This window comes from Heterocephalus glaber, unplaced genomic scaffold, assembly GCF_053883595.1.
Source record: "Heterocephalus glaber isolate CG9 unplaced genomic scaffold, H.glaber_assembly_v1.0 deba00001523, whole genome shotgun sequence".
Classification (NCBI taxonomy): domain Eukaryota; kingdom Metazoa; phylum Chordata; class Mammalia; order Rodentia; family Bathyergidae; genus Heterocephalus; species Heterocephalus glaber.
The window spans coordinates 30,215,448-30,228,888 of record NW_028258327.1 but is presented as its reverse complement, the minus strand read 5'-3'; the positions used below and the strand labels follow the sequence as shown (position 1 = coordinate 30,228,888).

Sequence of the window (13,441 nt, the reverse complement as noted above, 5' to 3'; positions counted from 1 at the left end):
GAGACATGTCATAAGTAAGTTATCTGCCTTTTTTGGCATGTTACAATGTGAAAATTTATAAAGGACATTTTAAAAAATTGGTATAGATGCATAGGGATTTATATAATTATACAACCCTCACTTGTAATGTAGGCTTTGTTCTTCTAGAAAGTAGCCCCATAACATCTTAACTGCTTGGAATTGTTTGACTGTGATAATATGTCATGCATGGGCTTTCTTTCATCCTGTGTGTGATGGCAGAGGTAATGTTATGTGTTTTTTTTTTCTGGGTCCTGAAGAAAGGCTATCCTTCCCACTCTTACTGGCATCTTACTTACTTGGTTTTTGTGACTCAGTTCTGGCCACTGGAGATTGGTTCTTCAACACTGCATCCATAGTTTTTAGACTTGTCTTTCATTAGCTACTTGTCTAACAGAAATATAACGCTACCAATTTTAATGATAAATTTATAATAGCTGCATTAAAAAAGTAAAAAGATAGCTGGGTATGGTGGTGCATATCTGTAATTCCAGCACTTGAGAGACTGAGGCAGGAGAATCACAGGTTCAAGGCCAGTCTGGGCTACATAGTGAATTCCAAGAGGGCCTGGACTATATGGTGTGACCATGTCTTATAAAACAAAAACAAAAAAGTTAAAAAATGTAAATTTTTAACATATTTAACTCAACAGATTTAAAACATTTCAACATTTGTAAACATAAAAATTAATAAGACATTCTACATTTAAAAAATTATTTATAGAAATTATATACTAGAAATCTAATATATATCTTATACTTATGTCACAACTCCACTGAGATGTTCCAGATTTCAAGTGCTCAATGGCCATCAGTGCTTGGCAGCTGTTGTATGAGACAGTGCAGCTTAGGGTGAGCTGATCTGAGAAGGTGGAACCTGGCAGCCTGGTCCTTCAGTGATGAGGTGGACCAAAGCTCCTAAAAGGACTTGTGTTGGATAGTAACATGCACAGGAATGAATTTTAATTTGGGCTTTACAGAAGCTTTTAATTACGTGCCTTGACTAAAGTCCCTTGAACATTTGAGAGATGTTGAGTTATTAAGTAGAAGAAGCACCCTCCCCCAGCACAGAGGAGGTGAGCAGCTGCCAGAGTCCAGGAGGAGGCTTCCAGGCCACCGTACTACCCCCCTCAGCACAGAGGAGGTGAGCCTCGCAGGTGCATCCCCCCTCCCCTGTCAAAATGAGAAGACATGTTAGCAAGTCTCAAAACTAGACTTTCAGTTCACCTAAAGCAACCCCAAAGGGAAGCAAGATGGAACAATCTGATACTCAAAACTGTCTGGACTCCCTGAACTGGCAACAAAAGAGGATCTGGAAAAAATAAAATTAGAAATAATTTCTCAGATAACAGCAGAGATTGTGCCCATAGTGCAAGACACGATTAATAAAACTAGAGAGGACACAGATAAAAAAAGTAGAGGAACTGAGGAACATGATGGAATCCCAACATAGGAAACAAATGGAATCCATAAACAGATACAAACAGATTGCCAGGAGATTAAAAACTCCATTGAAACTTTATGCAGCAGAATGAGCCAATGTGAGGACAGAATTTCAGATTCTGAAATTTCAGATTCATGGAAGATGAGATTAGAATTAATGACCAGGAAAAGAAATATTTCTTAAAAATAGGAAGGAACCATAAGAAATCAATCCAGCAGCTGCTAGATGATGCAAAAAAAGAGTAACATAAGAGTGTTTGCAGTCAATGAAGAAACAGGATAAAATGCAGGCAACATAAAAAAAACTGTTCACAGAAGTGATGGCAGAAAACTTCCCAAGGAGGGGAAAAGAACTTAACATACAGATAAGTGAGGCATATAGGCCTCCAACTAGCCTTAATCAAAAAAAAATCTACACATAGGCATATAATTGTTAAGATTCCAGAAACCCAACAGAAGACCAAAGTTCTACAAGCAGTTAGAGAAAAGAAACAAATCACATACAAAGGAAAGCCCATCAGAATCACAGCAGACTTCTCAGTGCAAACCCTCAAGGCAAGAAGAGCTTGGAGTGATGTATTGCAAGCCCTAAAGAGAAACAGCCTCCAACCCAGACTGATGTACCCTGCCAAACTATCTTTTAAAATGGATGGAGAAATAAGATACTTTCATGACAAAGAGCACCTTAGGAACTTCATGAATACCAAACCAGCACTCCAAAAAATTTTAGACAATATCCTGGGAAAAGACATTGAGGATCACAACCCCAGGAAGCACAGCAGAATGAATCCTTCAGGCATGACAAGAAACTAAACGCAAAGGGGGAGAATCCAACGAAAAGAAAAAGTCACGACAATGATAAGTCAATATGTATCAATTTTAACCATCAATGTTAATGGTCTCAATTCACCAATCAAAAGAAATAGACTGGCAGAATGGGTTAAGAAGCAAAATCCAACAATATGCTGCATACAAGAAACACATTTAATTCAAAAAGAAACTCATAGACTGAAAGTTAAAGGGTGAAAAACAATACTCCATGTGATAGTAACTCGAAAAAAAGCAGGAGTATCTATCCTCTTTGCAGATCAAATGAATTTTAAACCAAAATCTGAAACACTTCTGGTCCCACGAAATTCAGATAAGGAATAGTCAACTTGTATGTACAAATCTGTTGTGAACATGTGTTTTCATTCCTCTTAAGTAAAAACTTAAGAACAGAACTATTGGTTCTTAACAGTAATACAAGAAATTTCTATATTGTTTTCCAAAATGGTTTTATCATTTTACATTCACATTAGCAGTATTTCAAAGTTCTAAGTGGTTCACACCTGAGCTGACATTTGTTCTTTTAAAACTTTCAATTTCATCTCCCTAATGAGTGTATAATACAGTCTTGTTATTGTACTGATTAGTATTTTTCTGATTCTGGTGTTACACACCTTTCCTTGTGCTGTACTGGCTATTTATCATCTTCTTGTGTTTTATTTTTAATTGAGTTGTCTTTTAATGAGCTGCAAGTGTTCTTTATATATTCTGGTTATAGGTTATATGTGTTATAAATATGTTCTGTTTAAGGACTACTTTTCATTTTCTTAATGATGTCATTTAAAGTTCTAAATTTTGATGGAATCTCATTTATCATTTTTTTTTCTTTTATACATTGTGTTTTTTGTATCTTAGGAAAATCTTGCCTACCCTAAATTCATGAACATTTTCCTTATAATTTCTTCTTAAAGTTTTATAGTTTTAGTCTTTCACATTTAGATTCATAGATCCTTTCAAGTTATTTTTATGTATGGAAATGAAGGGTTGAGGTTAATTTTTTACATATGGATACCAGGTGTTCTAGTACCACTTGCTGAAAACACTATCTTTTCCTCTGCTCTTGAATTGAGTTTATGTTCTATAAAATGTTAATGTTAAATAATCTTTCAAAACTCAGTGGACCATATATGTGTGGTTCTATTTCTAGATTCTCTGTTTTATTCCAAGGATCTATATATTTTTCCTTATGCCAACACTGCCTTGGTTACTGTGGCTTTAGAGGAAGTCTTAAAATTAGGAAATATCTTCCAACACTATTCTTTTTTCTATTGTTTTTCTTTTTACTTTTCTAGGTCTTTTGCACTCCTACATAATTTTTAAATTTCAATATCCAATTTTTCATTTATAGCAAGTATACATAGAGCTGAATTTTTATATATACCTTGTGTTTTCTAATCCTGCTAAATTCAAATACAAGTTCTAGGGGCTCCTAGAGATTTCTTAGTATTTTCTCTGTAGATGATCATTTCATCTACATAGAAAGATTTTACTTCCACCTTGCCAATCCTATCCTAACTGTGTCATTTTATTGTCAGACTATTTTGGGCCTAGGTTTCAAAATTTAATGGACAGATGAAGAGTAGGCATATCTGTCCTTGTTCCCCACTTTAGGGAGGAAGCATTGTATCTTCTCCATTCATATAAGGCATTTTTTCTGGAAGTATGGAGTACATGTCTATCTGTTGAGAAAGTTCTGTTCTACTTCTAGCCTCCTGATAGATTTTACCATGAACAGCTGTAGAATTTAGTCCTAATACTTTTTCTGCAACTAACGACAGGATCGTATGGCCTTTTCCTTTCCTCTGTTAAAATGATGACTTACGGGGGTGGATCTTCCAATGCTGAACCAACACTGCCATCCATATAATAAAACCACTTTCTACATTCTGACTTCTAATAGTTTGTTTTGTTAAACAAATTTTTATCTGCATTCATACATTTTTCTTCTATTAACTTTATCCAGTTTTAGTATTAGCTCAATATTGAGTTCCTAAAATGAGAGGAGAAGTGTTCCTTCTTTTTTCTGCTTTAAGTGTTTGATATAATTCATTAGTTAAAATGTATATGAGCCTGTTGTTTTCATATAGGTAGGTTTTCAAGCTAGGAATATACTTTCTTTTTTAAAAAATTTTATTTTATTGATGCATTTTAGGTTTACAATATAATGCCATTTATCATTGGAAATTTGCTCCTTTACATAATCTCTCTTGGTTCTTGTTTTTTCCTCTTCTCCTGCCCTCCCTTCAACCCCTCCAGCCCTCCCTATTTAGAAAGACTTTGTTTCATTTTTCCATTTTCTCATATTAATTCCATTCCCTTCTTGCCTTTTCCTCTACCCCTCCCACTTCCCCTTCCCCTTTTCCCCTTTTCTTCCTATTTTACATATTTATTATACCTTTTAGTACATATTTACACTTTCAGTTTCTCACACTAAAGAAACTATTCAGTATTTACACGTGTGTCCTATTTATTTCACTTAAGAATATCACCTCAATGTGCATCCATTTAGCTATAAATGTCTCTAATTTCTCATGTTTTATGGCTAAGTAGTACTCCATTTTATAAAAAAACCCACATTTTCTTTATCCAGTCTCCAGCTGATGGGCATTTGGGCCGCTTCCAAGTTTTAGCTATTACAAACTGTTCTGCTCTAAGTATGGATACACATATATCACTGTGGTATGATTCTTTTAATTCTTTGGGGAAGATACCCAGCAGAGGAATAGCTGTGTCAAATGTCACTTCCAGTCCTTGTTCTTTGAGGAATTTCCATACTGATTTCCACAGTGGTTACACTCATTTTGACGGGGGGTGCAGGGGTGAGTTGGGTTGTGGGGATGAGGTGTGTGTGTGTGTGTGTGTGTGTTGTTGGCATCCATGCAGCTCACCTCCTCAGTGCTGAGAGCAGTAGTACTGTGGCTGGAAGCCTCCTTTGTACTGGGAGTGGTGTTACAGTGGCCTGGAAGCCTCCTCTGGGCTGGGAGCAGTGTAGGAATATACTTTCTTCAATAGGTGCTATTTAAATTTTATGTTTCCTCCAGAGTCAGTTTATTTAATTTGTCTTCCAAGGTTCTTCTTAGAAGTTGTCAAATTTATTTCAAAAAAGATTTTTGCATTATGCTTTCTATATCCTTCTTTAATTCTGTAAAATCTGTGGTAATCTCCTCTAAATTTTAATATTGTAATTAAAGCAATGTATAATTGATATTGTATAATAGGAAGAAAAGGTGTAAAGGATTAGGGGAAGTGGGAGGGGTAGGGGAAAGGAAAGAAGGGAACAGAAAAAATATAAGAAAAGAAAAAAATGGAAACAAAGTCTTTGTAAATAGGGAAGGGTGGAGGGGGTGAAAGGAGGGCTAGGGAATGGGAAAAAAATAAGAACCAAGGTACATCATATAAAGGTACAAGATCCCAATGATGAATGTAACTGTATTTTATACCTAAAATGTACCATAAACTTAATGGGAGAAAAAAAGAAAAAAAAAGTAGAAGAAACAAGGCAGAGACACCAGTAAGGATCATATTTGAGTTAGTAAGCTTTCTACTGCTGTGAAAAAATAGTAAAGAAAGTCAACTGAAAGGAGGAGAGTTTATTTTGGCTCACAATTGCAGAGGTTTTAGTCCATAGTTGACTGGTTCCATTGCTGTGGCCCTCTAGTGAGGCAAAGCATTATGGCAGAAGGGAGTTGTAGAGCAAAGCTATTTTACTTCATGGCATCTGGGAAGGTGGGAGAAAGAAGGCATCCTTCTGCTTTTGTTGCATTGGGCCCCCATTCTATTGGATGATGGCACCCATATTCAGGTTGGGTCTCCCACATCAGTTGGCTGACCTACCTGCCAATTATCTCTGGAAACACCCTCATAGACACACTCAGAAGTATGCCTTACTAATTTCCTAGTTGTATCTCAATTCAATCAAGATGAACCACCCAAATATTATTATAAGGTAACTGCAATGGCAACCTTGGAGTTGGAGAGGAGGGAGAGGACAGAAGAGATGTTGATGAAGAGTTCGTCACTGACTAGATGAGAGGAATGATGGGAAGACAGAAAGCTCAGTTTCTGGCTCAGATGAGTAGGTGAGGCCATACCAGGAGCCAGTTTGGGAGTAAGTTTAGTGAGTGTAGTTTTGTCTCTGTTGACTTTAAAGTGTCTGTGGACTACTGATTCAGATTCAGTTCAGCATTGACTTTCCACTATGTGCCAGATCAGGTGTTGATGTTGCTGGTCTCAAGGGACCACAAACTGGTTAAATAAATGAAGCAGATATAATCTGTGGGAGAAATGATGAAAGATATCCAAACTCATCTTGGTATGCAGAAAAGAAAGACCTAATCTAGGATAAGAGGGACTGATGAGTCTGAGAAGCTCTTTAGAGAAAATGATACCAGGCAGGCTATGCATAGAGGTCCAGTACAGCAGAGAGTGGTGAGGACATTCAGGCAGAGAGGAAGCACAGCACAGGAACTGAGGTCAAGAACAGCATGGTGGTTGCCACCAGAACCTTATTACTACAACTGGAACATAAAACACAATGGAGGTAGTGGTATGAGAGAGCAGGAGATGGTTACTGAGAGCACTTTCTGCCACGTTTGACTGTGCCCTGGGCCGATGTTGCAGGATGGGACAGGAGTAGTGGTGGGAGAAACAAGTGGGCAGTTGCAGCAATAACTGAAGAAAGAAATGAGAAAAGATGAAGTCCTGAACCTTGGCAGCATGGTATTGATGGAGTGGAAAGGAGTCTGTTTGAAACATTTGGGAGGTGAAAATAGCTAGTTTGGTGATGTGGGGATGTTAATTATGAGGGAGAGAAAGAGAAAAGATGAGATGAAGAAGGCTCACTAGTTCCTAGCTTGGATGACTGTGTGGACAACAGTGCTGAATGGGGAATGTGAAGACAGAGAAATCAAAGCCTGTCAGGGACGGGAGATGTAGAAAGTGCTATGGTTCAGATATACATTGTCTCCAAAAGATTCTGTGTTTGACTCTTGGTCTCCACTGGGGCAGTGTTGAGGTAGGGGAACCAGTAAGAGGCAGGTCCCAGTGCAAGGTACTCAGAAATGGGGCATCATTGTCAAAAGGGATTAACACTATCTCATGAGCATGCACCAGGTCTCATGAGACCATCTTGAGAATGGATCATTATAAACAAGCTTGGCACCTTCCCTGAACCCTTGTTCTTCAGCACAGGCTCTTGCTATATGATGCCATCCACCACAAGGTCCTTTCCAGAAGCTGAGCAGATGCTGTTGCCTTGTTTTTGTATATGTGCTGCCGAAGCGAGCACATGTTGCCTTGTTTTTGAATCTCTAGAATTTTGAGCTAAATAAACTCCTTTTTCTCTTTAACATTTCCAGCCTCAGGTATTTTGTTACAAGAACACAAAATGGACTAACACAGAAGGCAACTGCCTCTTTGCATCCTCCAAAAAATCTAGTGTAAAATAATGGTTCAGGACCATAGACATATATACGCCCTTCTCTCACCTGTCCTGTAAAACAAAAACAAATTTTTCTTTTCACCACTCAGGGAAGAATAAATAATGAGCAGGTGGTTTTTAGGATGAATTTTGAAGCATGAAGCTGTGAGAACCTGTTAGTGGCAGCTGTATGTCTTTAGGAAGCTGATGACTGAAATAGCCACAAAAACAAAGATGTAAGAGCACAACATAATACTGAAGGGATGGGGGCTGGAGAATTTGACCCCTGGATGTGGAACTTGGAAAGAAGTAGAGAAAGGCTGTAGGCCCCTAGGTGGAGGGACAGCAGGTGGAGGAGCAGGTGGAGGGGCAGCAGGCTGAGGAATGCAGGACTGAAGGGGGGAGCCTTCCAGGAAGCAGGTTGCTTGTGGGTCTGGCTGGAGAATCTCCAGAGACCTCCAGAAGTAGGGCAAGATGGGACATGAGAGGGGGTGGTTATGATTTGAAACTTAAAGCTACTGTGACATTGAATGTGATTCAGTTTTTATTTTACTTGCACTGAACTTTTCTCATGCTTCAAGCTTGTCCTGTCTCACAGGCTGCTTTCTGTGTCCTTGGGTGTGCTGGATCAGAGAAGACAGGTCCGAGGAGTATGGCTGCTGTTACTCTGATGGACCTTAATCTTCAAAGGAAGCTGACTTTGGAGCAGACCCTGGACATACTAGTTTGAAAACAGCATCTCCTCACAGTGCTTCCTTTTTTATGTCAAATTTTAGGTTATATTTTTGGGAGGTTCTTTTATTTTTTCCCAATTGATCTTTTAGTGAATTTTTCATGGCCATTATTTTATTTGCTTAATATAGTTTGGAATGCTTCTGCCCACAGCACTACCTAATAGTGTGAAAGCCTTGCCCTAGGTTGTCTGGAAAGCATCTGAAATTGAGAATTTGTACTTGAGTGGTTCTAGGGCAAGCTGCTCAAAGCCATCTTTTGCTTTGCTCTATTGGTGAATTTGCATACTCTTCTCAGTAGGGAAGAGCTGAATTTGCTGAAGTACAGTTGTCCTGCATTATCTTTGGGGGATTTGTAACAGGCACCCCCCCCCAAGATAACAAAATCTGTGGATGCACAAGACCCTCACATAAATTGATAGTATTTGCATCTAACCTACACACATTCTTTTGTATACTTTAAATAATCTCTAGATGACTTATAATGCCTCACTCTATGTCAGTGCTATGTAAATAGTTCTTGTAGTGTATTGCATAGGAAATAATGACAAGGAAAAAAAATCTGTACTGTATTCAGTACAGATACAACCAACATAGGCCTAATTACATTTCTGATCCCTAATTGGTTGGCTCCAAGGATACAAAATGTATGGATGTGAAGAGCAAAGAATGCTTTTAATGAGAAAGAATAAGGAAACAAATTTTCTTCCCAACTTTTATTATCACAGAGTGATTGTATTACAAAGTTTAACAGAACAGAGTTAGACTTGCCATCTCTCTTATGGAACCTCAATAATTTAAAAGTTTAAGTTAATAAATATGAAACTAGGCTTGTCTTTCTTTTCAGTCACATCATGTACTTCTAAGAGACAAAAAGGAAGAAATCATATACTCACATATATAAAAGCTCAGAAATTTCCAGTTGCCCTTTAATCCTATCTAGGATTTCCCTAGGTGGAACTAACAATCAAACTTTCACCTTTCTCTAAAGACTTAGGAAATAGATTCATAAATAGCTCATATAAATATAGGTTTTACTTTTTAAATAATAAAATTTCCAAGACAGATAATTCATTAAAATGAAATCTTATGCCCCAAAGTAATCTCAGGACATATTAAATACATAAATAACTTGAAGCCCTTAGATAAGCAAACAAGAAGCAAATTAAACCCTCTTCCCTGTTGAGAGAGGACAGTGATTCCGATTCCATCTTGGAACCTTATTACTTCCCACATCTCAATAGGACGAATTGTTTTCAGAATTCTAGTGAGTTTGGTCTGAAGTGGGCTGGGCCTTAGCAGGACGAGAGATCTTCAGCGCTGGGCCTGCTGGACAGAAGCCTAGCTGCTTCTGGCACGCTGTGCTTTGACCAAAGCTCTCAGCCCACGTGGCGGACGACAGGAGTGACACAGGTGCAGCCCACAGTCACCTTCATCTTCTCCAGGCGGAAGGAGAGTGGGCAGTTCTGAGGCTCCCTCCGCAGGACCAGGATCTCCTGCTGGATGGGGACAGAACTCACGTGGTAGTCCTCCTTTCCCTCCGCGTTGATACAGCCGGAGAAGCTGCATTCTGCCTCCCAGATCACAGACGGGTATCTCTCAGGGTCCTCATTGCGGCTGAAGGGGAGACAAAAGTCATGGGGAAAGTGAATTCCAAGTAAAGTAGAAAGTGAATCAAACATGAGTAAACAAAAGGAGGAAAAAAATATCATAAGCACGCAAACTTTCAAAGGGACTGTAGTCTGAAGAACTTTGGGGAACACTTGGACTTGTAACAATTAATTGCAGTGCCAGTGATTGAACTCGCCTTGAGCATGTGAAACACGTACTGTACCACTAGGCTACACTTCCAGCCCCCAAAATTGGATTTTCAAGCACGCTAGTTATTACAGAAAAGAAGACACGATCTTTTCTCCATCTAATTTCTTTGAAGAATGAACAAAATAAGATAGATCACAGAAAGGATTTAAGTGTGACACAAAAGAAAGTTTTAGGGTACATTTGATTGATGAAAAAGTACCAAAGGAAGAGTAGACTTGGAATGATCTAGGAAAAAGGTACATAATTGTCTGTCTGATTTGATGAACTCTGTCTCAGGAAGCAAGGCTACATCAGAGTTTTAATCTCCAGCATTTTCATGAGAAATAGCTGAGAGGAGATATGAAGGGTTAGAAACAAAAGCTTAAGTTCCTTTATTACCTTTCCCTTCCTTTCTCCTCCAGTTGAATATATGATTTTCTTTGACTTTTGATTTATTGGGATGAGGCAAAGAAATCTTATAGGCAGGTAAGTCTGTACATTCCTTATAACTAAAGCTTATTTGCATAAAGTCAAATGATCAAAGTTCATTTTTTATTGACTCTTTGATGGGGTCTAAATACTGGGAATAGTAAGAACATAGCCAGTATAGATGTATTAGGAATTTAGATCAAGACCATCTAATTCAATAAGGAGTAGAAATACCCAATATGATACTTTCTCCCTTATGATTGAGATATATTTTCCCAGGGTTTATATCTCCTTTCCCCAAAAGATAAGCACAAAACCCGGAGTTGATTATTAGTTATTTTCAACAAGTACTCTTAATCATAGGTTTAGTAGAGAGAATTCAAAAATTAATACCCTACATTAAATGTCTAAATTCTTTGAACAAATAAACAATAGACTTGAGGTTTCATAAATATTCAAATAATGACTACTAGTAATTTGGGTTAATGTTTGATGCGAGTGCCTATGAGTTCTAACAGGATAAATGTTAGGAGGTGGGGTGGCCTGTGCTCTGTCAAAAGCAGTCTGCACAATGCAAGTTTGAGAATCACAGCTCTGCACAATCACCCCTCCAGGTTTTGCTGATTTCTGAGTAATATCAGGGTCAGGGTGACTTAACTGTCCATGTGATGCATAGGAGAATTGAAGAACACACAGATTTTATCTGAGACTCTTACATACTGGAGAGTCCAAGGTGATGTGGATCGTTTGTAGTAGTCTGAAGACCTTCTGGAATTCACTTTCTGGGCAAGGGGATTAAAGATGCTCAGGTTGATCTTGACATTCTGGAGAAAGTTCTTGCCCTCAGTAGTTGGACATCCTGGATTTCGTGGGATTGGTATTCCCGCCTTCACTACAGCCATTAGACTCAGCAGCAGCAGCAATGACTGGAACTGCATGGGAAAAAGGAGAAAGATGGGAGACTAGATTAGCCTGTGATTTTTGTTGACAAATTTATTTTGATGACCATATTGCTAATCATAAGACACACTATATTCTGAGAAAATCTATATTAAATTTCAGATAAGTTAAATGAAAAACGACTTAGATGACCCAAATCATGTGAAGACCATTGAATATTACCCATTTTTAATGTCTTTCTTTTGACTTAGGAAAAATATATTATACATTGCCTGGCAGTAATTTCAGTAAAATGCCAAGGCACACCATGTCATCAGCCTGCCAGCAAATACATCAATGTCAGGTCAACGGAAGAATAAATGACTTTGATTTTTCTAGGAGGAAATGTCTTTCTGCACCATTATTCTTAATTCTACCATTCTGCGAAGTCCTATGTGAAGTTAAACATGCACCTTGGAAGAAAGGGCTGTAGAAAATAGATGCAGTGTCAGTAACATGCAACTAAGAGCTAGCACTCCCGTATGTTTTCTGAATACATTTTTCTGAATTCATCATGCATTGATTCTGTAATAAAATTATATTTCAAAATAGACTTTTAAGTTAAATATTTTATAAACATAAAGTCCATTTATTCTAAAGCACAGTTAAACATAAATCTAACTAAAATACAGACTATGGCATAAATATAATGGAAACAAAGTTCGTTTCTACAGGTTTGAAGTTCTCAAGGATGGTAACCCATTTTATTATAGATAAAAAATGCTGTGGGAGAATTGTATTAAATACTTTGAACTCAGGAAAACAGATTGTCAATAAACATTCTTTTTTACTGCACAGCATCATGAGACACTTTTTATGTGGTTTAGCCACAATATAGCAATCTTTCAGTTTTAATCTCATCTTTCAAACTGATGTGTATCAGTTCTTGAAAATGCTGTACAATGATTTAAGTATCTACCCAATGTTTCATTTCTTATCCTACATATACAGTATTCATGGATTTCTACAGAGTCCAGCGTTTCATGCCACAGTCCAGAAATAGAATCTGGTCCAAGTCTAAAGCACAGTGCACATCTGTGCAGTACTCACCATTGAAGAAGACCTCCTAGGAGACATCGCTGCTTTTCCTGGTCAACTGGGGCTGGATGACCTTGTGTCTGCCGTGAGGTGGGCAAAGGGCAGCATTACGTTCTGTCTTTTTATAGGCCTTTGCTTCTTCTGTGGTCACTTACGTTGGTGTGTAGCAGTGGGTTGGGGGGTGACACTATTTTGGTTAAAAGTTCCATCCCCAAATGAGGTCAGAGAAGAACCACCCTTTTATGACGGGTAAAATCTGCTGTAAAGGTAGGTGGGAAGGGCAAAAATTCATGTTTCTAGAGACTTTATCCTCCCCTTGTTCATCAGAGAAATAGTGTTTGTTGGAAGCTGAGCAAAGATGCTTTACTAAGGGTCAACATTTATATTTAAGGACATGTCCAAAGCTGCCATAGAGCTATGCTTTATTTTAGTGGCTCTTATGGAAATAAATGTTTGACATAATTTACAGCTCTTCTGGTGCCATGTGCCTTGATTTGCTACTTGAGCTTTGCTTTCCTCACTAGAGTCCCTGTCCAGAAATTGTAGAGATAATTCCAGAAACTACTTAAGGCCCTGCCGTATAAACAAACTAAATAAAATAAATAATTTAACAATAGGATATATTATATTTAACTGAATTTAACAATTTTGTTGTTTGTTGTATCAGTTGGTATTTACTAGAAAACATATATAACAGATGATATATAAATATATATATGAATTTATAAGATTGGCTTATAGTGGCCACCCACAGAGTAGGATGAGGAAGAGTCCAGAGGGTCTGCCTGCACACTGGA

The 13,441-nt window shown here is 37.9% G+C and overlaps 1 protein-coding gene across 1 annotated transcript; it reads right to left on the bottom strand.

Moving 5' to 3' along the window:
- Nucleotides 1-9,146: 9,146 nt before the first annotated feature.
- Il17a (interleukin 17A) lies at nt 9,147-12,740 on the bottom strand. Its single transcript, XM_021247777.2, has 3 exons — nt 12,657-12,740; nt 11,388-11,599; nt 9,147-10,055 (listed from the first exon to the last, which is right to left on the bottom strand). The coding sequence occupies exons 1-3, from the start codon at nt 12,681-12,683 to the stop codon at nt 9,818-9,820; spliced, it is 477 nt and encodes a 158-aa protein (XP_021103436.1). The 5' UTR covers nt 12,684-12,740; the 3' UTR covers nt 9,147-9,817.
- Nucleotides 12,741-13,441: the final 701 nt, after the last annotated feature.